This window comes from Podarcis raffonei, chromosome 10 (assembly GCF_027172205.1).
Source record: "Podarcis raffonei isolate rPodRaf1 chromosome 10, rPodRaf1.pri, whole genome shotgun sequence".
Lineage (NCBI taxonomy): Eukaryota > Metazoa > Chordata > Lepidosauria > Squamata > Lacertidae > Podarcis > Podarcis raffonei.
In genome coordinates, this window is record NC_070611.1 from 73211380 (window position 1) to 73231635 (window position 20256).

Sequence of the window (20256 nt, forward strand, 5' to 3'; positions counted from 1 at the left end):
GATTTAGATGGTTTTGATTAGCACTAAGCTTCCTGAAGAAACTCACCAGGCATACATCAACTTTGGTTGCAACAACTTGCGTGGTGCTGATAATGCGATGGTTGCAAGTTCAGTCCTTGCATGGGACAACGCCATATCCCTGCACTGCAGGGGGCTGGACTAGAATCAGCCTTTCTCAACCTGTGGGTCCCCAGATGTGGTTGAACTACAACTCCCATCACCCCTAGCTAGCAAGGCCAGAGCTCAGGGATGATGGGAGTTGTAGTCCAACAACATCTGGGGACCCACAGGTTGAGAACCACTGGACTAGATGATTCTATGATTCTATGACTTCAGCATTAAGAAGTTGATGAGATTAGAAAAAGCTTTGTAACCTGGAGTAAATTAAAATTAACATTTCTGGGTAGGATTTCTATTATAAAGATGAATGTGCTTCCAAAATTAATCTTTTTATTTCAAATGATTCCAATACTGGGCAAAGCAGGTTGTCTCAAGATATGGCAAAGAGAAATTTCCAAATTCCTGTGGGAAGGGAAGAAACCTAGGATTAAACACCTGGTCTTAATAGACATAAAAGAGAGAGGAGGCTTTTCTCTACCCGACCTAAAACTTTATTATGAGGCAGCCTGTTTCACCTGGCTAAAAGATTGGTGCACGTTGCAGGATCCGGATCTCCTGGACCTGAAAGGTTTTGACAACAGTTGGCGATGGGACGCCTACCTGATATATGGAAAAGCGAAAATTCATAAAAATTTTACTAACCATATAATAAGAAAGTCACTTTTTGCTGTATGGGAAAAATATAAAGACCTGATGGCATCTAAAGTCCCGTGGGGGACTTCTCCAATAGAAGCCATAGCAGTAAAACGGAAAAATACTCAGGAAAGCTGGCCAACATATAAAACACTTCTAAAAAATGAAGATAACCAAATAAAATTAAAAACCTTTGTGGAAATAAGAGAACACATCTCAGACTGGTTCCAATACCATCAGTTATTTGAAAAATTTAAATCTGAAAAACAAAAGGGGTTCTCAACAGAAATTTCCCGATTCGAATCTGATCTTGTAAATTCTAAAAGAAAAACGCTCTCCAAAACTTATCGACTCCTCCTTGACTGGACAGTCAAGGAGGAGGAGGTAACAGTGGCAATGGTGAGGTGGTCCCAGGATTTTGGCCATTCAATAACCATGGCCCAAAGGGAAAATTTATGGAAGATCAATTGGAAATTTACAAATTGTTACACGATTAGAGAGAACTTTAAAAAAATGCAACATCGATGGTATCTAACACCATGGAAACTTTCAAAAATGTATAAAAATGTGTCAAGTAATTGTTGGAGATGCGGAGACTCAGGAACATTCTACCATATGTGGTGGACATGTAGGAAAATGCAGGTATTCTGGGAGAGTATCCATGCAGAACTGCAAAAAATGCTAAAGATCTCTTTCAATAAAAAAACAGAGCATACCTCCTGAGAATAACAGATTCGGATATTCCACAAAAGAGGAAGGGTATCTTTTTATATGCGACTGCGGCAGCAAGAGTTTTGATCGCAGCAAAATGGAAGAGTAATGAAATCCCCTCTATACAAGATTGGATCAAAAGCTGACAGAATATGCCGAATTAGATGGTTTATCAGAAAAAATAAAGAATAAATCAAAACAGGAATTTGTTTCAAAATGGGAGGTTTTCAAAGAATATCTGAAAAATAAATATAGTAGTTTAAATTCTGTTGCAGCATTCGAGGAACTTCAGAAATAGTTGTAAGGTAGATATAAGAAATTAGATTTATTAAGAATAAGTTTAATTATGATAAAAGTGTATATTGGCAATAAGTAAAATGAATTTGAAATATGGAATAGACGGGAGGTTGGGTCTTTAGTGTTAAAGTGTTAAGACCAATAGATGTTTTATTGTTTGCTAAGAAAATTATGTGTCTATGGTTATTCTTGTGTGTAATTTGGTATTTGTGTTTTTTTCTTTTTTCTTGTATCAATAAAAAACTTTATTAAAAAAAAGTTGATGAGCCTTCCTATTCTGCCACTCACAGGACCATTATTTGGGGGGAAGGTGCCCCGAATTAGGCCCACTCTTGTTTTCACACCATGAAAAAAGAAGGGTAATGTCAGGGAACTGACATCGGAGCCAGAAGTGGAGGCAAGGCTCCCAAGCGATGCCTGAGAAGGGCCCAGCAGGGAGAGAGGGGACTCATCGGCTGGGGAAGGAAATCAGCGTAACACCAGGGATAAAGGGGGGCGGATGGGGGAATTGGAGAGGAGGCTCCAGGACTCTTCGCCGGAGACCAGCGGGGAGAGCACAGGTCCTCCGCTACCCACACCCACCCTGCGCAGAAGACTTCCGCGCAGGGAAAGTAGGAGGAGACTTGGCGTCAAATAACTTCTTTGCTGGAAGAAGTTCAAGAAACGCCCACTGACGGATTCTGCTAGCGACTGAAACAGCCACGAAGTGAAGGGCTGTCCAGACAGAAAAGGTTTAACCAGGCAACCTAGCCAGGAGTGGCGGCAACTTACGCACGAGCAACCCCATATAACCATTACAGGTAACATGCCCATACCTTGTGGAGCAATTTCACAAGATCAGTTAACAATTGGGGGGGGGGGAGAAAGAGTGGATCTAACTGAGGACATCCCCCACAAATGATCCTTTGAGAAATAAAATGGAAAGGTATGTCATGTCCTTAGCCCTGAAGTAATTGAAACCAAATGCCTGGTGAATTTGTCCAGGAAGATAATGCCTAATCAAAACAATCTAAATATTGTTCATGCTCTTTGGGTCATGAAGAAATTTCCTTTCGTATTAACATTTCTGAACAATAAACATAAGTTGGGTCAGTGGTTGTTGACATTTTAGGGCATTTGGTAGTCAGTGAGCTGTACATTGGAGGCATCAGAACGATGCTGTGGTACAACCAGGCAACATTATTTTAAGGTACATAGCCCAAGCGCATCATCTCCAGGGTTCAGAATGTGATGGTATCATCCACAGTAGTCCTTCTGAAGGAAGGTCAGAGTGGTAACTTACAGAACACTCTAAAAGAGGAAATGTTGTTTAGTCATTTAGTCGTGTCCGACGCTTTGTGACCCCCTGGACCAGAGCACGTCAGGCACTCCTGTCTTCCACTGCCTCCTGCAGTTTGGTCAAACTCATGCTGGTAGCTTCGAGAACACTGTCCCACCATCTCGTCCTCTGTCGTCCCCTTCTCCTTGTGCCCTCCATCTTTCCCAACATCAGGGTCTTTTCCAGGGAGTCCTCTCTTCTCATGAGGTGGCCAAAGTATTGGAGCCTCAGCTTCAGGATCTGTCCTTCCAGTGAGCACTCTGGAAAGAGGAAATACACCACCCCAAAAAATGAAAATGAAGACACAGGTATATGCAAGATTTGTGTTTGCCAAATTAAATGCAAATCTAGAAATGGTTACTATAATCTAATTTATAATCTAACTACCATAATCTTAGGGTTGCTGTAGAAGAAAAAGAAGAGTTTGGATTTGATATCCCGCTTTATCACTCCCCTTCAGGAGTCTCAAAGCGGCTAACATTCTCCTTTCCCTTCCTCCCCCACAACAAACACTCTGTGAGGTGAGTGGGGCTGAGAGACTTCAGAGAAGTGTGACTGGCCCAAGGTCACCCAGCAGCTGCATGTGGAGGAGCGGAGACATGAACCCAGATTACGAGTCTGCCGCTCTTAATCAGTACAGCACACTGGAGAATTCCACAGGAAATGGAAATGCTCCCCATAGGAGCAAGCCACTGCCAAATGTTAAACAATGTGAACAGCTTTCCCAGAAGAATGAGAGCACAGGAAGGTCAAGGCTTGCCAGGCTGTTTTTAAGGCTTCAGGTGACTGTTAGCGTTTTGCTGCAACATCATCTCCCCAAGACCAGCTATGCTGGAAGAGTCCACTGCGAGCTGTCCAGGGTTTTGATTTCCTTAGCCTAACATACCCAGCTCTGCTGGGAAGACCTAATAATAATAATAATAATAATTACAACCACCACCACCCCAATTTATTATTTATACCCCGCCCATCCAGCTGGCTTTCCCCAGCTACTCTGGGTGACACCCAATAGAATATTAAAAACTTTCACAATAAAACATCAAAGAATTTAAAACTTCCCTAACGTGGGGTGCCTTCAGATGTCTTCTAAAAGTCAGATAGTGGTTTATTTCCTTGACATCTGATGGGAGGGAACCGCCAGAAGGCCCTCAGAGCTAGACCTCAGTGTCTGGGCTGAACAATGTGGGTGGAGATGCTCCTTCAGGTATACTGGGCTGAGGCCATTTAGGGCTTTCAAGGTCAGCACCAACACTTTGAATTGTGCTCAGAAATGTACTGGGAGTCAATGTAGGTCTTTCAGGACCTGTATTATGTGGTCTTGGCAGTTGCTGCCACATTCTGGATTAGTTGTAGTTTCCAGGTCACCTTCAAAGGTAGCCCCACATAGAGCGCATTGCAATAGTCCAAGCAGGAGACAACCAGAGCATTACATTCCACCACAACAGGGATAACCAACATGGCAACCTCTGGATGCTGGAGGAATACAAACTCTCATTGGTTCCAACCTACAAAGCCAACAGTCAATGAAGGATGACTAGTGGCACCATGTTTTCTGTGAGATTTTGTCTAGATGAGCTACTCAACCAGCCACAGGACTCAATAGTCTCCCGCTGCTGTACCGAAGGAGAGAGTTTCCTGATCGTTCTACTGCTGTGTTTCCTTATGGATCACTGCTCAGCCATGGAATTCTCAAATGGCCTAGATGTGCTATTGGGTTCAGTAGTTCTTCCTGATGACGGGGCCACATGCACACACCACTCCTCACCAGTTGCTATATAAAACTGCAGGAGTATCTCACATCCTTCACAGAAGACCTAGACTAGCCAAACAAGTGCAGTCGAAAAGGACACCTGGTGAGTAACTTCCATAGCTAGTTTTTATGGGAATGGCCACAACCTCTTAGTTTCCTTGGAAATCCCAACAGCAGGAAGCTAAAAAAGCCAATGCAATTCTGGGCTGCATCAATAGGAGTATAGCATCTAGATCAAGGGAAGTAATAGTGCCACTGTATTCTGCTCTGGTCAGACCTCACCTGGAGTACTGTGTCCAGTTCTGGGCACCACAGTTCAAGGAGGACACTGACAAACTGGAACGTGTCCAGAGGAGGGCAACCAAAATGGTCAAAGGCCTGGAAACGATGCCTTATGAGGAACAGCTAAGGGAGCTGGGCATGTTTAGCCTGGAGAAGAGGAGGTTAAGGGGTGATATGATAGCCATGTTCAAATATATAAAAGGTTGTCACATAGAGGAGGGAGAAAGGTTATTTTCTGCTGCTCCAGAGAAGCGGACACGGAGCAATGGTTCCAAACTACAAGAAAGAAGATTCCACCTAAACATTAGGAAGAACTTCCTGACAGTAAGAGCTGTTCGACAGTGGAATTTGCTGCCAAGGAGTGTGGTGGAGTCTCCTTCTTTGGAGGTCTTTAAGCAGAGGCTTGACAATCATATGTCAGGAGTGCTCTGATGGTGTTTCCTGCTTGGTAGGGGGTTGGACTCGATGGCCCTTGTGGTCTCTTCCAACTCTATGATTCTATGATTCTATGATTCTAGGATATGAAGGAGTGCTGTTGGCTATTGTATTTGGTATTCAGATCTAGAGGCTCTCTCTAAGTGAGAAGTTTTTTGAGATATTGGGACTCATGAAAATTAAGGGGGAATCTTCATTATTTTATATGATTCTTATTTTTGGCATTTCTAGGTCCTGCCCCCCTTAGAGCCAAACTAGACAATATCATAAAATGCATGGCTTCGTTTCACATATCTGGGGTGTGTTGTGGTAAAATAACAGCTGTGGAGAAACCTGATTGGGAGTTACTCCTTTGTCACTGTGCTGTGTTCTTAAGAACCATCCCCTCGCCCTTGAAGCCTCTATTTGCTGCAGAAGGAACATTAATCTTGCCTTCCCACCATATTCCAGAAGATGACTGAGGTTTCCCAGCTGCTCTTTAGTTTTAATTCAATATTTATTAGATGTCACAGAGTCCCTCTTGAGGGCTTAGGGTGGGTGGGCAGTCTTCTGAACATTGTGGGATAGGGTAGGAAAGGAAAGGATGAAGAACAGCCAAGCTGAAAACTTCATCAAGTTAATGATGTTGGGTCCCAAGCCAGAATCTTCTCTGCACCCCAGTTCACACTGCTTAGGAGCCCCTCTCCCAACTGAGTCTCAGGGGAACCACCAGAGATGCTCCATCAGAGTATCTTAGTGATCGAGGTGCAGCATAAGGAATCATAGTCCTCTTTTTAGAAGAATGGCAGAGGTTGCATGAGAGCATCTGTTCTACTAACCAGAACTTCCTCTTCTTTGATTTTCCCTCCTCAGCTGAAGATGAGTCGTATCACTTTCTTCCATCTCTCCATTTTGGGCTTCCTGGCTGCCTGCTTCTTTCTGCAAGGTACATCCCAGCTGGGCTCCTCCATCTCTGGCTGAGAAAAGCCAAGCAAACTATAGTAGTTCTCGGGAGGAATGGCATGGCTTGATGCCTAGCCAAGTGGGGTTTCTGCCGTGCTTGAGTCAATGTGCATGTACAGAGGGCAAGAGAGAAGAAGAGTCCCTTTTAACTTTCCATCAGGGAAGCGGGGCATTCATGATAAGAATAATAACAATAATAATTTTTTATTTATATCCCGCCCTCCCCAGCCCAAGCCGGGCTCAGAGTGGCTAAACAATAACAGTACTAACAATTAATAACAATAAAAGTAACACAATTTACATAAAAACACAATCAATTGGTTGAAATGCATTCTAAAACCAATTCAAAATCAAATTAATGGCAACCAGAGTTCTACGAGGATCACCAAAGGAGGCGGTCAGACTGTGCCTTGGCCAAAGGCCTGGTGGAACAGCTCCATCTTGCAGGCCCTGCGGAAAGATGTCAAGTCCCACAGGGCTCTGGTTGAGGCCAGCCTAACCTCCCTGTGGCCCGGGATCTCCAAGATGTTTTTGTTTGAAGACCGTAAGGTCCTCCGTGGAACATACCTGGAGAGGCGGTCCCATAGGTACGAGGGTCCTAGGCTGTATAGGGCTTTAAAGGTTAAAACCAGCACCTTGCCCTCCTCCAGGAGAAAATCATGCTAAGCATGATGGTTGGCAGTGCTGGAGATGGTTTGGAAGGGCTGTCCAGCGCAGCCAAAGAAAGAACATAAAAAGGGCTCGCTGGTTCAGGTCAATGGTCCATCTAGTCTAGCATCCTTTTCTCATAGTGGCCGAACAAAAGCCAGCAAGCAGAAGATGAGCACAAGAGCTCTCTCCCCTCCTGTAGTTCTTACCAAGTTTGATTCGGAAGACTGCCTCTAGCTGTGGAGACAGAGCAGAGCCATCATGGCTGGTAGATTCTCCATAAATGAGCTACATAAATATTCAAATGCAACTTTCTAGCCCGCTAGGAGTTTGGGGAGTTTGGGGGTAAGGTGGACAGAGGAAGTTTTCTGAGACTCTCACCTCAATATCTGGCTGGTGAAAATGTTGCTGGAAGACCTTTCTGATGGTAAGAGCTGTTTGACAGCGGAACAGGCTTTCATTTGAGGTTCTGAAATGGAGGCTGGATGGCCACCTGTCAGGGATTATTTAGTTGTGATTCATGCATTTCAGGGGATTGGATTAGATGACCCTTGGGTCCCATACTAAAACTAAAACTAAAACTAAAACTAAAACTAAAACTAAAACTAAAACTAAAACTAAAACTAAAACTAAAACTAAAACTAAAACTAAAACTAAAACTAAAACTAAAAACTAAAACTAAAAAACTAAAACTAAAACTACTAAAACTACTAAAACTACTAAAACTACTAAAACTACTAAAACTACTAAAACTAAAACTTTTATTATTTAAACCCTGCCCATCTGGCTCGGTTTCCCCTGCCACTCTGAGCGGCTTCCAAAAGAATGTTAAAAACACAATAAAACATGAAACATTCAAAACTTCCCTAAACAGGTTTGCCTTCAGATGTGTTCTAAATGTTGTGTAGTTCTTTATCTCCTTGACATCTGATGGTAGGGCATTCCACAGGGCGGGTGCCGCCTGGTTCCCTGTAAATTCACTTCTCACAGTGAGGGAACCACCAGTGAGGGAACCAGGCAGAGGGCCTTCTCGGTGGTGGCGCCCGCCCTGTGGAATGCCCTCCCATCAGATGTCAAGGAGATAAACAACTATCTGACTTTTAGAAGAGATCTGAAGGCAGACCTGTTTAGGGAAGCTTTTAATATTTGGTAAATTATTGTGTTTTAATATTTTGCTGGAAGCTGCGCAGAGTGGCTGGGGAAACCCAGCCAGATGGGTGGAGTATGAATAAATTATTATTTTTATTATTGTTGTTATTGTTACTGTTGTTATTGTTCAATAAGTGTCTTTTTGCACAAATCCTTGCTTCTCAATAGCACATATATTAGATCCCCCTCCCCACAGGTCCTCAGCATCCTTGAGATTGTGCCCGCCACACAGCCTTTCAGGTCTCACCCCTAGGTCCTGGGTGAGGCCCCTCTCCACTTCCTGCGAATAGTCCGGATTCTGACCCAGCCACCTCCTCCACAACCTTGACATTGTGTTCCCTCTCCTCTGACAGGCACGGAAGCACGTAGCTGCCCCCAGGACTGGATCAACTTTGAGAGGTATTGCTATTCATTAAAGAAAATTGCGCGAAATTGGAATGATGCGGAGGTAAGGAGAGATTCTTGGAAGCCCTGAGTAGCAAATTGCTCCAGACACCATGTTTCCGGTCAAATGTCAAACACCCACCCACCCTTCCCCTCCTCCCTGGCAAGCAACTCACAGCAAATGAAGCATAGTCTTGGGATACAAAGTTATCCCTGCATATGTCACATGGCAGGTTAAAAAAATAATGAAAGAAAGATGATGTCGCTGCTATAAAGGTGAAAAATACTCGGAGTCGAGTGTGGATTTCATGCTCTTTATTCAGCTCATAGTAGTGAGGAATGGGAGTTCCCCCGAAATGTCTGGTTTATATACATTATTTACACAATGGGCCCCACATGATTGGCTAATTCTGGGATTCTCCTGTAGGCCAATCAGGTTGCGGATTCACTTCCACCTAGAGCTGGATTGGGTGGCTCCTGCGGACCAATCAGACTGCTGCATTCTGGATCCTGGTTTATGTGGATCCTATTGTTCTAGGACCAATCAGACTGCTGCATTTTGGATCCTATCGTTCTAGGACCAATCAGACTGCTGCATTCTGAATCCTATTGTTCTAGGACCAATCAGACTGCTGCATTCTGAACCCTATTTTTCTAGGACCAATCAGACTGCTGCATTTTGAATCCTATTCAACTCAGTACATAACAAAAGGAATATATAAAACTGGTTTCTCAATGAAGAGTAGAAACCAGTTGATTATTTTGTTTTTTTATAATAATATTTATTAAAATTTCAAAGAATTACAAAAGTAAAAGAAAATAAAACAAAAATGCAAAATACAGAAAAATACAGAAAAATAAAAACAATTAAAAACAAGTCAATTTTTCCATATCTTATCTTTCATTTGCTTGTTTCCTTGACCTCCTCACACCTCCCTTTTTGTGTTCTAGTTCAATTAGTTAATTCAGCAAATCCTTTCCATCTTTGTTTTTATCTTAATAATTTATCTTAGTATATTGTAACTTTACATTCTCACCTGTTAACAGTCCATTTTTACATACTCCTTTGTAACATTACTGCTAAAACCACATAACTTCATTCCAGCATCCTTCTAACATTCCTTAATTTTACAATGTTTCTGTAGATAGTCTTTAAATTTCTTCCAACCTTCTTCTACCGACTCTTCTCCCTGGTCTCGGATTCTCCTTCTTTGGAGGTCTTTAAGCAAAGGCTTGACAACCATATGTCAGGAGTGCTCTGATGGTGTTTCCTGCTTGGCAAGGGGTTGGACTCGATGGCCCTTGTGGTCTCTTCCAACTCTATGATTCTATGATTCTATGATTCAGTCATTTCCGCCAGTTCCATGTAATCCATCACCTTCATCTGCCATTCTTCCCAGCTGGGTAGATCTTGTGTCTTCCAATACTTTGTGATAAGTATTCTTGCTGCTGCTGTAGCATACATAAAAAAAATTCTATCCTTCTTTAACACCGATTGGCCGACCATGCCATCTCCCAGAAAGCCTTAATCCTTGGGCACGTCCACCAAAGGTGAAAGAATGTACCTTCAGTCTCTTTACATTTCCAGCATTTATTATCAGGCAAATGATATATTTTTGCAAGCTTGACTGGTGTCATGTACCACCTGTATATCATTTTCATAATATTCTCTCTTAAGGCATTACATGCCGTAAACTTCATACCCAGTTGATTATTTTCCTCCTGAATCGGAAGATAAGGCTCACATTCGTACCACACATTTAAAACACTCCTTTACCATAGTGACAATTCTGGGTAATCCTGGGAACTGCAATCTGATAAGGATGCTGGAAATTGGAGCTCTGTGACATCAGCACCCTTAACAAACTACATTTCCCAGGATTCTCTGCAAGCAGCCATGGCTGCCTAAGCAGTTACCTCCCTACGAGAAGTGAGGTTACAGGGAACCAGGCAGAGAGAAGAAGAAGAAGAGTTTGGATTTGATATCCCACCTTTCACTCCCCATCAGGAGTCACAAAGCGGCTAACAATCTCCTTTCCCTTCCTCCCCCACAACAAACACTCTGTGAGGTGAGTGGGGCTGAGAGACTTCAAAGAAGTGTGACAAGCCCAAGGTCACCCAGCAGCTGCCTGTGGAGGAGCGGAGACGCGAACCCGGTTCCCCAGATTACGTGACTACCGCTCTTAACCACTACACCACACTGGCTCTCTTGGTTGTGGAGCCCGCCCTGTGGAACACCCTCCCTTCAGATGTCAAAGAAATAAACAACCATCTGACTTACAGAAGACATCTGAAGGCAGCCCTGTTCAGGGAAGTTTTTAATGTTCAATGCTCTATTGTGCTTTTAATTCTGTTGTAAGCTAGATGAGCACGGTATAAATAATACATCATCATCATCACCATCATCATTATTATTATTGAAGAGTGCTTTAGTGTATGTCATGAATGCCGAAGAAATACAAGCAAAAAGCACACCAAGAACTCTGGCCAATATAAGTTTCAGCAGTGGGAGTGGTCCCTACTCGCAAATCAATAGTCAATTGTAACAAAAACTAATCCAGGAAGGAAAGAATATACAGAATCCAGTGGAGATCAGAAAGTGCTTCCAGAGGTACTTTAAACAACTATATACAAAGGAGACGCAGAAAGAAATGGACATTGATCGATTTTTGAAAATAAATGGATTACAAAAAATCTCTCAGGAAAATAAGCTAATGCTGAATTATAAAATAACGGAACAGGAAGTAGAAGGGGCCATACAGAACATGCAATTAGGTAAATCTCCAGGCCCGGATGGTTTGACTTCAAGATACTACAGATCTTTGAAAGAATGGTTAATACAACCTTTAAAGGAAGTCTGTAATGAAATATTGGAAGGGAGACAGGCACCAGAGTCGTGGAACGAAGCTTATATTACACTTATACCGAAAACAGAGACTGAAAAGACACAGCTTAAGAACTACCGCTCCATATCGCTGCTTAATGTGGATTACAAAATTTTTGCAGATATTTTGGCTAAAAGATTAAAAAAGGTTTTAGTAGAAGAAATTCATAAAGACCAAGCGGGCTTTCTCCCGGGCAGACATTTGTCTGATAATACGAGAAACATAATTAATATCTTAGAAAAACTACAAGTGAATATTAATACTAAAGCAGTTCTGATATTTGTGGACGCGGAGAAAGCCTTTGACAATATTTCTTGGAGTTTTATGAAGAAGAATCTACAGGGGATGGGGGTAGGTCAAGGTTTTGGAAATGTTATAGGTGCAATTTATTCAGAACAAAAGGCTAAATTAATTGTGAATAATGTAGTGACAGAAGAATTTAAGATCGAGAAAGGAACACGACAAGGTTGCCCAATCTCTCCATGGCTTTTTATTTCGGTCCTGGAGGTTCTGCTAAATATGATTAGAAGGGACCAATTGGTTAAAGGTATACAAGTGGGAGCCAAACTGTACAAACTGAAAGCATTTGCTGATGATTTGGTATTGACTTTACAGGAGCCAGAATCTAGTACTAAAAGAGTACTGGAACTGATTCAAGAATTTGGTCAGGTAGCAGGCTTTAAGTTGAACAAGACCAAAACTAAGGTTCTAGAGAAAAACCTAACTGTGATATAGAGAGATAAGTTTCAGAAGGAGACAGGATTAACATTGGTTAAGAAAGTGAAATATCTAGGGGTTAATATGACTGCTAAGAATGTGAATTTATTTAAGGATAATTATGAAAAATGCTGGATTGAAGTGAAAAAGGACTTAGAAATATGGTCAAATTTGAAGTTATCACTATTAGGCCAAATTGCTGTGATAAAAATGAACGTATTGCCAAGGATGCTTTTTTTGTTTCAAACATTGCAAATCTTGGACAAAATGGACTGTTTCAAGAAGTGGCAGAGAGATATTTCCAGATTCGTCTGGCAGGGCAAGAAGCCTTGAATAAAATTTAAGATATTAACTGATGCTAAAGAAAGAGGTGGATTTGCCCTGCCAGACCTTAAACTTTATTATGAATCAGCCGCTTTTTGCTGGCTGAGAGAGTGGCTGCTTCTTGAAAACACTGACGTGCTGGACTTAGTAGGTTTCAATGATGTATTTGGTTGGCATGCATATTTGTGGTACGACAAGGTTAAAGCACATAAAGCATTTAAAAACCATATTGTCAGAAAAGCACTGTTTAATGTCTGGATAAGATATAAGGACTTGTTAGAAAATAAAACCCCAAGATGGTTGTCACCAATGGAAGCGAAGGCTCAGAAAAAACTAAATATGGAGGCCAAATGGCCGAAATATTGGGAAATTCTGGAACAAGAGGGAGACAGAATAAAACTGCAGAGCTTTGAAAAATAAAAAAAACAGAGTGCGAGACTGGCTCCATTACTACCAAATAATGGAGGCATATAATTTGGACAAAAAACTTGGCTTCCATGTGGAAAAATCAAAATTGGAAACAGAATTGTTAGATCCCAAAATTAAGAATTTGTCAAGAATGTATAACTTGCTGTTGAAATGGAACACTCAGGATGGAACGGTGAAATCTGCTATGATTAAATGGGCACAAGATGTTGGACACAACATCATGATGGCTGACTGGGAACAGTTATGGACCACAGGTATGAAGTTTACGGCATGTAATGCCTTAAGAGAGAATTTAATGAAAATGATTTACAGGTGGTACGTGACACCAGTCAAGCTTGCAAAAATCTACCATTTGCCCGATAATAAATGTTGGAAATGTAACGAGACTGAAGGTACATTCTTTCACCTTTGGTGGACATGCCCAAGGATTAAGATATTCTGGGAGATGATTTATAATGAAATGAAAATGTATTTAAATATACCTTCCTGAAGAAACCAGAAGCCTTTCTCCTGGGCACGGTCGGCCAACTGGTGCCAAAGAAGGATAGAACTTTCTTTATGTATGCTACAACAGCAGCAAGAATACTCATCGCAAAGTATTGGAAGACACAAGATCTACCCACCCGGGAAGAATGGCAGATGAAGTTGATGGACTATATGGAACTGGCGGAAATGACTGGCAGAATCCGAGACCAGGGAGAAGAGTCGGTGGAAGAAGATTGGAAAAAAATTAAAGACTATTTACAGAAACACTGTAAAATTAATGAATGTTAGAAGGATGTTGGAATGAAGCTATATGGCTTTAGTAGGAATGTTATAAAGAATTAAGTAAGAATAGATTGTTTAATGGGCCAAAGGGGAAAAAATAAGGTTAGATTGGGTTAAGATAAGTTATAGGACAAAAAAATGAGAAAGCTGGAAAGGATTTGCTGAAATAGCTAACTGAACTGGAATACAAAAAATGGAGGTGTGAGGAGGTCGTTGAAACAAGTAAATGAAAGACAAGATATGGAAATATTGATGTGTTTTTAATTGTTTCTGTTCTTGCTTTTGTTTTGTTTAGATAAGCAGTGTTTTTTTGTATTGTATTGTATTGTTTTGCTTTGTTTAACTCTTTTTCTTTTTTTGTAATCTTTAAACTCTTAATAAATATTACTTAAAAAAAATAAACTAATCCATTCAAAAGTATGTATTCTGACAAGGATTACAGGCTCAGATGGAGATTACAAGCTCAAACTCATAATGATATGTATAACACAATAATTCATTATAGAATTAGAGATAAGAGTTTATGAGTAGAGATAAGTTCATGTTAGTCCATAGTCTGATTCAACGTGAAAGTCTTAGTTTCAGTCATTGAGCAGAAGTCAGAAGTCAATTATGGATCAGAAACCAGGACAGGGCCCTGTTTCGATGTCTTCATCTTCATCAGCTAATTTTTAAGGGGTGGTGTAAGATTGAGGAATTTGTATAAATATATCCTGTTATTTTCTACGTTTCTCAGAGATAACAACTAAGTGTGAGTAGATCAACGTGTATCTTGAGCTTTTCTCAAGCTTCACGTCGAATTGGACTATGGACTAACATGAACTTATCTTTACTCATAAACTCTTATCTCTAATTCTATAACGAATTATTGTGTTATACATATCATTATGAGTTTGAGTTTGTAATCTCTGTTTGAGTTTGTAATCTCTATTAGAATACATACTTTTGAATGGATTACAGTGGTGCCTCGCAAGACGAAATTAATTCGTTCCGCGAGTTTTTTCTTCTTGCGAGTTTTTTGTCTTGCGAAGCACGGTTTCCCATAGGAATGCATTGAAAATCAATTAATGCGTTCCTATGGAAACCACTTGCCGGGCTGGCGGTGCGGAGAAGGGCTTTTCTCCCCACCGCAAGCCTTCAGGACAGGTCCGGGAACAGAGGGGAAGGCGCACTGCGCTTCTCCTCTGTTCCCGGAGCTTGCGGGGCTTGCGGTGAGGAGAAGGGCTTTCCTCCCCACCGCCAACATTCAGAACAGCATTCTGAATGTTGGCGGTGGGAAGGAAAACACTCCTCCCACCGCAAGTCTTCAGGACAGGTCCGGGAACAGAGGGGAAGGCGCGTTGCGCTTCTCCTCTGTCCCCGGACCTGTTCTGAAGGCTGGCGGTCCACCGCCAGCCTTCAGAACAGCCGTCCGAAGGCTGGCGCAGGGAGAAGGGCTCTCCGCCCCACCACCAGCCTTCGGAGCAGCATTCCGAAGGCTGGCGGGGGGAGAAGGTCTCTCCGCCCCACCACCAGCCTTCGGAGGAGGTCCGAGGACAGTGGGGAAGACGCGCTGCGCTTCCCTGCTGTCCCCGGAGATTTCCCTATGGGCTTTCGTCTTGCGAAGGAAGCCCATAGGGAAATTCGTCTGGCGAAGCACCTCGAAAAACGGAAAACTCTTTCTTCTTGCGAGTTTTCTGTCTTGCGAGGCATTCGTCTTGCGAGGTACCACTGTAGTTTTTGTTACAATTGACTATTGATTTGGGAGTAGGGGCCCCTCCCGCTATTGAAACTTACATTGGCCTGAGTTCTTGGTGTGCTTTTTTCTTGGTATATCAACGAAATACAAGCACACTGAATGGATCCATCTTTACTAGGTGAACCTTGCCAGTCCCTTCTAACTCTATAATTCCATTATTCTTTGTAATGGGTCATTGTCAGATGATGGATTTCCTCTTCCTCTTGCAACAGAAACCAGTGATGTGGTCGGAAAGGTGTGGTACACAGAGTGTACACTCACACAATGTTGCATGTTAATAATCATAGAAGTATGCAACTCAGCAGTTTGCAAACACAAGTAGGCAAACTGTACATGGGTTGCATGTAGAATCATAGAATCATAGAATCATAGAATCATAGAGTTGGAAGAGACCACAAGGGCCATCGAGTCCAACCCCCTGCCAAGCAGGAAACACCATCAGAGCACTCCTGACATATGGTTGTCAAGCCTCTGCTTAAAGACCTCCAAAGAAGGAGACTCCACCACACTCCTTGGCAGCAAATTCCACTGTCGAACAGCTCTTACTGTCAGGAAGTTCTTCCTAATGTTTAGGTGGAATCTTCTTTCTTGTAGCTTGGATCCATTGCTCCGTGTCCGCTTCTCTGTAACATGTGAACATGCCCTAAGATCATGACAACGACGACGACGATGATGATGATAATTTATTTATACCCCGCCCATCTGGCTGGGTTTCCCCAGCCACTCTGGGCGGCTTCCAACAAAACAATAAAATACAATAACCTATTAAACATTAAAAGCTTCCCTAAATAGGGCTGCCTTCAGATGTCTTCTAAATGTTTGGTAGTTATTTTTCTTTGACATCTGGTGGGAGGGCGTTCCACAGGGTGGGTGCCACTACCGAGAAGGCCCTCTGCCTAGTTCCCTGTAACATGGCTTCTTGCATCGAGGGAACCGCCAGAAGGCCATCGGCGCTGGACCTCATTGTCCGGGCAGAACGATGAAGGTGGAGACGCTCCTTCAGGTATACTGGACCGAGGCCATTTAGGACTTTAAAGGTCAGCCCCAACACTTTGAATGGTGCTCGGAAACGTACTGGGAGCCAATGTAGGTCTTTCAAGACCGGTGTTATATGGTCTCGGTGGCTGCCCCCAGTCACCAGTCTGGCTGCTGCATTCTGGATTAATTGCAGTTTCCGGGTCACCTTCAAAGGTAGCCCCACATAGAGCGCATTGCAGTAGTCCAAGCGAGAGATAACCAGAGCATGCACCACTCTGGCGAGACATTCCATGGGCAGGGAAGGTCTCATCCTGCGTACCAGATGGAGCTGCTAAACAGCTACCCTGGACACAGAATTGACCTGCACCTCCATAGACAGCTGTGAGTCCAGAAGGACTCCCAGATGAAGTCTCATCTTTGAGACCCCACATAATCCTTCTTGGGAAATCTTGCAGGAGCCACTCGCTGCAGCCAAGCAGCTAGCCCTCATCTCCAAGGTAACCCCCCATGTTCTTTTCCTCTCACAGGCAGACTGCCAAACGTATGGGGAAAAAAGCCACCTGGCCTCCATCCTTAGCGAGGAAGAGAACAAGCGTGTGGCCGCTGTTATAGCAGGAGGAAATGATCCCGGATATCGTATCTGGATTGGACTGTTCAGAAAGAAAAAGGGTGGGAAGGTAAGTCAAGGGGGCAAACTCTCTTTTTCATTTGCCTCTCAGTAGGAACAGCAGCCGGCAAGGGCACAGAGGAGCAGTCCAGAAGACGAGAGCTCCCTGCAGGGAAGGGAAGGGCAGATATTCCCATCTCTGTAAGGGAGGATCTGGGGCTCTGGTGAAGCTCTTAATTCAAAGAGTAGCCATCTGCCTGCATCCCCAGGATGCAACACAGGTCCCATTTATAACTCTCGCAATGTTACTTTAATAAGGATTTAAATCAACAAAGTTGATATGTCCTTTAGCCTTGGAGCAATACAGTGGTACCTCGGGTTAAGCATTTAATACGTTCCGGAAGTCCGTTCTTAACCTGAAACTATTCTTAACCTGAAGCACCACTTTAGCTAATGGGGCCTCCTGCTGCTGCCGCGCCGCTGGAGCATGATTTCTGTTCTCATCCTGAAGCAAAGTTCTTAACCCGAGGTACTATTTCTGGGTTAGCGGAGTCTGTAACCTGAAGCGTATGTAACCCGAGGTACCACTGTATTTGACTATCCAGTTGGAAAGGAGGACATACCGTCTCTTCTACCTTTAACACTTCTGCAGAGTAGAGGGATGTAGCAGATGCATTTCTTGTGCTGGGTGATGGAGAACAGCTGATCCCGGCTAGATCTCCCCCCAGGCAGTACAAGTCTGAGAGGTCCAGCCGCCTCATCTTCCTTGGGATTTGATTCCACCAGCTGAAAATCTATTCATTTTACAGCCTTGCTCTAAAATCACACTGGGGAGAAGAGCTGAAAGGTCAGGGCAGGGGCGTAGGAAGGTGGGTGCGGGGGGGTGCGGACACGGATGGGTGTCATCCGTGGGGGTGTGTGTGGAAAAAAAGGCACCACCGCCGCTGTTGTGCGCCATGGATCGCCCTGCCTCGCGCAGCAGATCACTCCACCACCACCGTTGTGTGCCGTGGATTGCCGTGTGTGGCGGGTCACCCTGCTGCCATTGCATGCTGCATGCATGGCGGATCGTGCCCCCAGCTTGCACCGCCCCTGCCGAGTGCATGGCATAGTTGTCGCTCCAGGTGCCCATGCAGCTAGCTCCGCCACTGGGTCAAGGTCCTCAAATCAATGCGGCTCACTGCTGCCTCCAGAAGTCTTAAGGAATGGGTGCCCTCGCAGCACCCCTGGCCTCAAATGGAGTCCTTGCAGCTCCTCTCAAGGATGGGCAAAGTCTCAGGGAGGTATCCCAGTGTGCCTCAGGCTGAAGCTGCTTGGGGGTGATTGCTTGGTGCCACAACAAATGATCCCATTGGGGGGAGAAAGGTTGTTTTCTGCTGCTCCAGAGAAGCGGACACGGAGCAATGGATCCAAACTGCAGGAAAGAAGATTCCACCTAAACATTAGGAAGAACTTCCTGACAGTAAGAGCTGTTCGACAGTGGAATTTGCTGCCAAGGAGTGTGGTGGAGTCTCCTTCTTTGGAGGTCTTTAAGCAGAGGCTTGACAACCATATGTCAGGAGTGCTCTGATGGTGTTTCCTGCTTGGCAGGGGGTTGGACTCGATGGCCCTTGTGGTCTCTTCCAACTCTATGATTCTATGATTCTATGACTCATGTCCCTGGGAGTCAGTTGGTAGAACAATGGGAATCTTCATCTCATGGTTGTGGGTCCGAGCCCCACGCTGGGCAAGAAATTATTGCATTGCAGGAGGTTGGGTCCCTTGCAACTCTACGATTCTAGGAATGTGCCCCCAAAGCTCCACGCCCAGCGAGGCCAAACCAGCCACGCTCCCCTAAATTCGATTCTGAATGAGGCAACTGGAAGCTCCTGTTCCTTCCTCAGCAAAGACTTTTTGTTCTCTCTACAGAACGTACAGTTAAGATGGTCTGATACCGCCAATTTTGACTACGCAGCTTGGGGAGAAGGACAGCCAGACAAGAGCGGATACTGTGTCGAGATATTTGGGGAAGGTAAGAAGGGGGCTTCATAAGCTGAAGACCTTTGCTTCTTTGTATTCTGTGAACCTTGATTCCGTTCTATTGATTACTGTTATCTATATAAGGCCTTTCAGGACATACCGTATTTTTCGCTCTATAGGATGCACTTTTCCCCCTCCAAAAATTAAGGGGAAATGTGTGTGCGTCCTATGGAGCGAATGCAAGCTCCCTGGCTTCAGCGATAGCAATGTGAAGCCTCCGAAGCCTGCGCTCTGGAGGCTTCGCGTTGCTTTCGCTGAAGCCAGGAGAGTCTGGTCTTTGAGGCTGGCGGTGGGGGAAAGCAGCACTTCCCCCCACCGCCAGCCCCACAAGAATTTTACAGCTGGAATTCCCCCACCACCTAGAAAAGCCCACAGGAGCCGTGCATCCTTTAAAGAGTGCGCGGCTCCTGCGGGCTTTTCGACTGAGCTTGTGGGGCTGGCGGTGGGGGAAAGTTTTACATTTATCCATGCTGGTTTCTAAACGTGGAGGGAGGGAGGCAGGTCTGACGGTTCTTTTTTGCTGTTTTCTCTAGATTATGATATGTGGAATGATACCGACTGCGACGACGAGAACTATTACTTGTGCAAAATTCCACTGTAGAGATGGGCATCCTTCACTACTGAGGCTTTGACAAGCTCAGCACCTTGGAGAATGGGACCAACCTGGAGGTCTTTTTCTTCCACCGGGGCATTCGTTCACCCACCCTCATAGCATCCCCATGTCATAGCCTTTGAGATGTCTCCATCTTGAGACTTCAATAAAGAAATTCTCCTCTGCATCCCATCTCTGTCTCCTTCAAACTGATCACGGGGCTAATCAACCAGGGATGTCAGAGGTCGCTGTCAGAAACACAGGCAGAAACAGCCAATGTCTGCTTTTCTCACCCCATGTCTGGAAGGGAAGCTGTAGCCTTCTTAGACTTTACCGATTGGTTGGGTGAGTGTTGCTCCCAGAGAGGGAGGAAGGAGTCAAAAGACACCGAGGTTGATTCAGAGAAAGAGTTCTTTATTTCTGCTCTCCGGAGGAGCAGGAAGGCACTTGCGTGGTCAGTTCACAGCAAGCCCACTGAAAGAGAAATTTCAAGCAGTATATATCCTCTCCAGGCACCCTCTTCCCTCTCC

General features: G+C 44.0%; 1 protein-coding gene across 1 annotated transcript; it reads left to right on the forward strand.

Annotated features, from left to right (window-relative positions):
- The first annotated feature begins 6404 nt into the window (after nt 1-6404).
- Nucleotides 6405-19735, forward strand: LOC128422522 (C-type lectin lectoxin-Lei1-like). The gene is made up of 5 exons (XM_053406615.1): nt 6405-6471; nt 8639-8733; nt 17036-17185; nt 19024-19126; nt 19668-19735. The coding sequence occupies exons 1-5, from the start codon at nt 6405-6407 to the stop codon at nt 19733-19735; spliced, it is 483 nt and encodes a 160-aa protein (XP_053262590.1).
- Nucleotides 19736-20256: the final 521 nt, after the last annotated feature.

Excerpts from the sequence above, each read along its gene's own strand:
- LOC128422522 (XM_053406615.1), top strand. The coding sequence starts at position 6,405 with ATGAGTCGTATCACTTTCTTCCATCTCTCCATTTTGGGCTTCCTGGCT. Across the intron at positions 6,472-8,638 it reads TGCCTGCTTCTTTCTGCAAG|GCACGGAAGCACGTAGCTGC; the intron begins GTACATCCCAGC and ends CTCCTCTGACAG. Across the intron at positions 8,734-17,035 it reads GAAATTGGAATGATGCGGAG|GCAGACTGCCAAACGTATGG; the intron begins GTAAGGAGAGAT and ends TTCCTCTCACAG.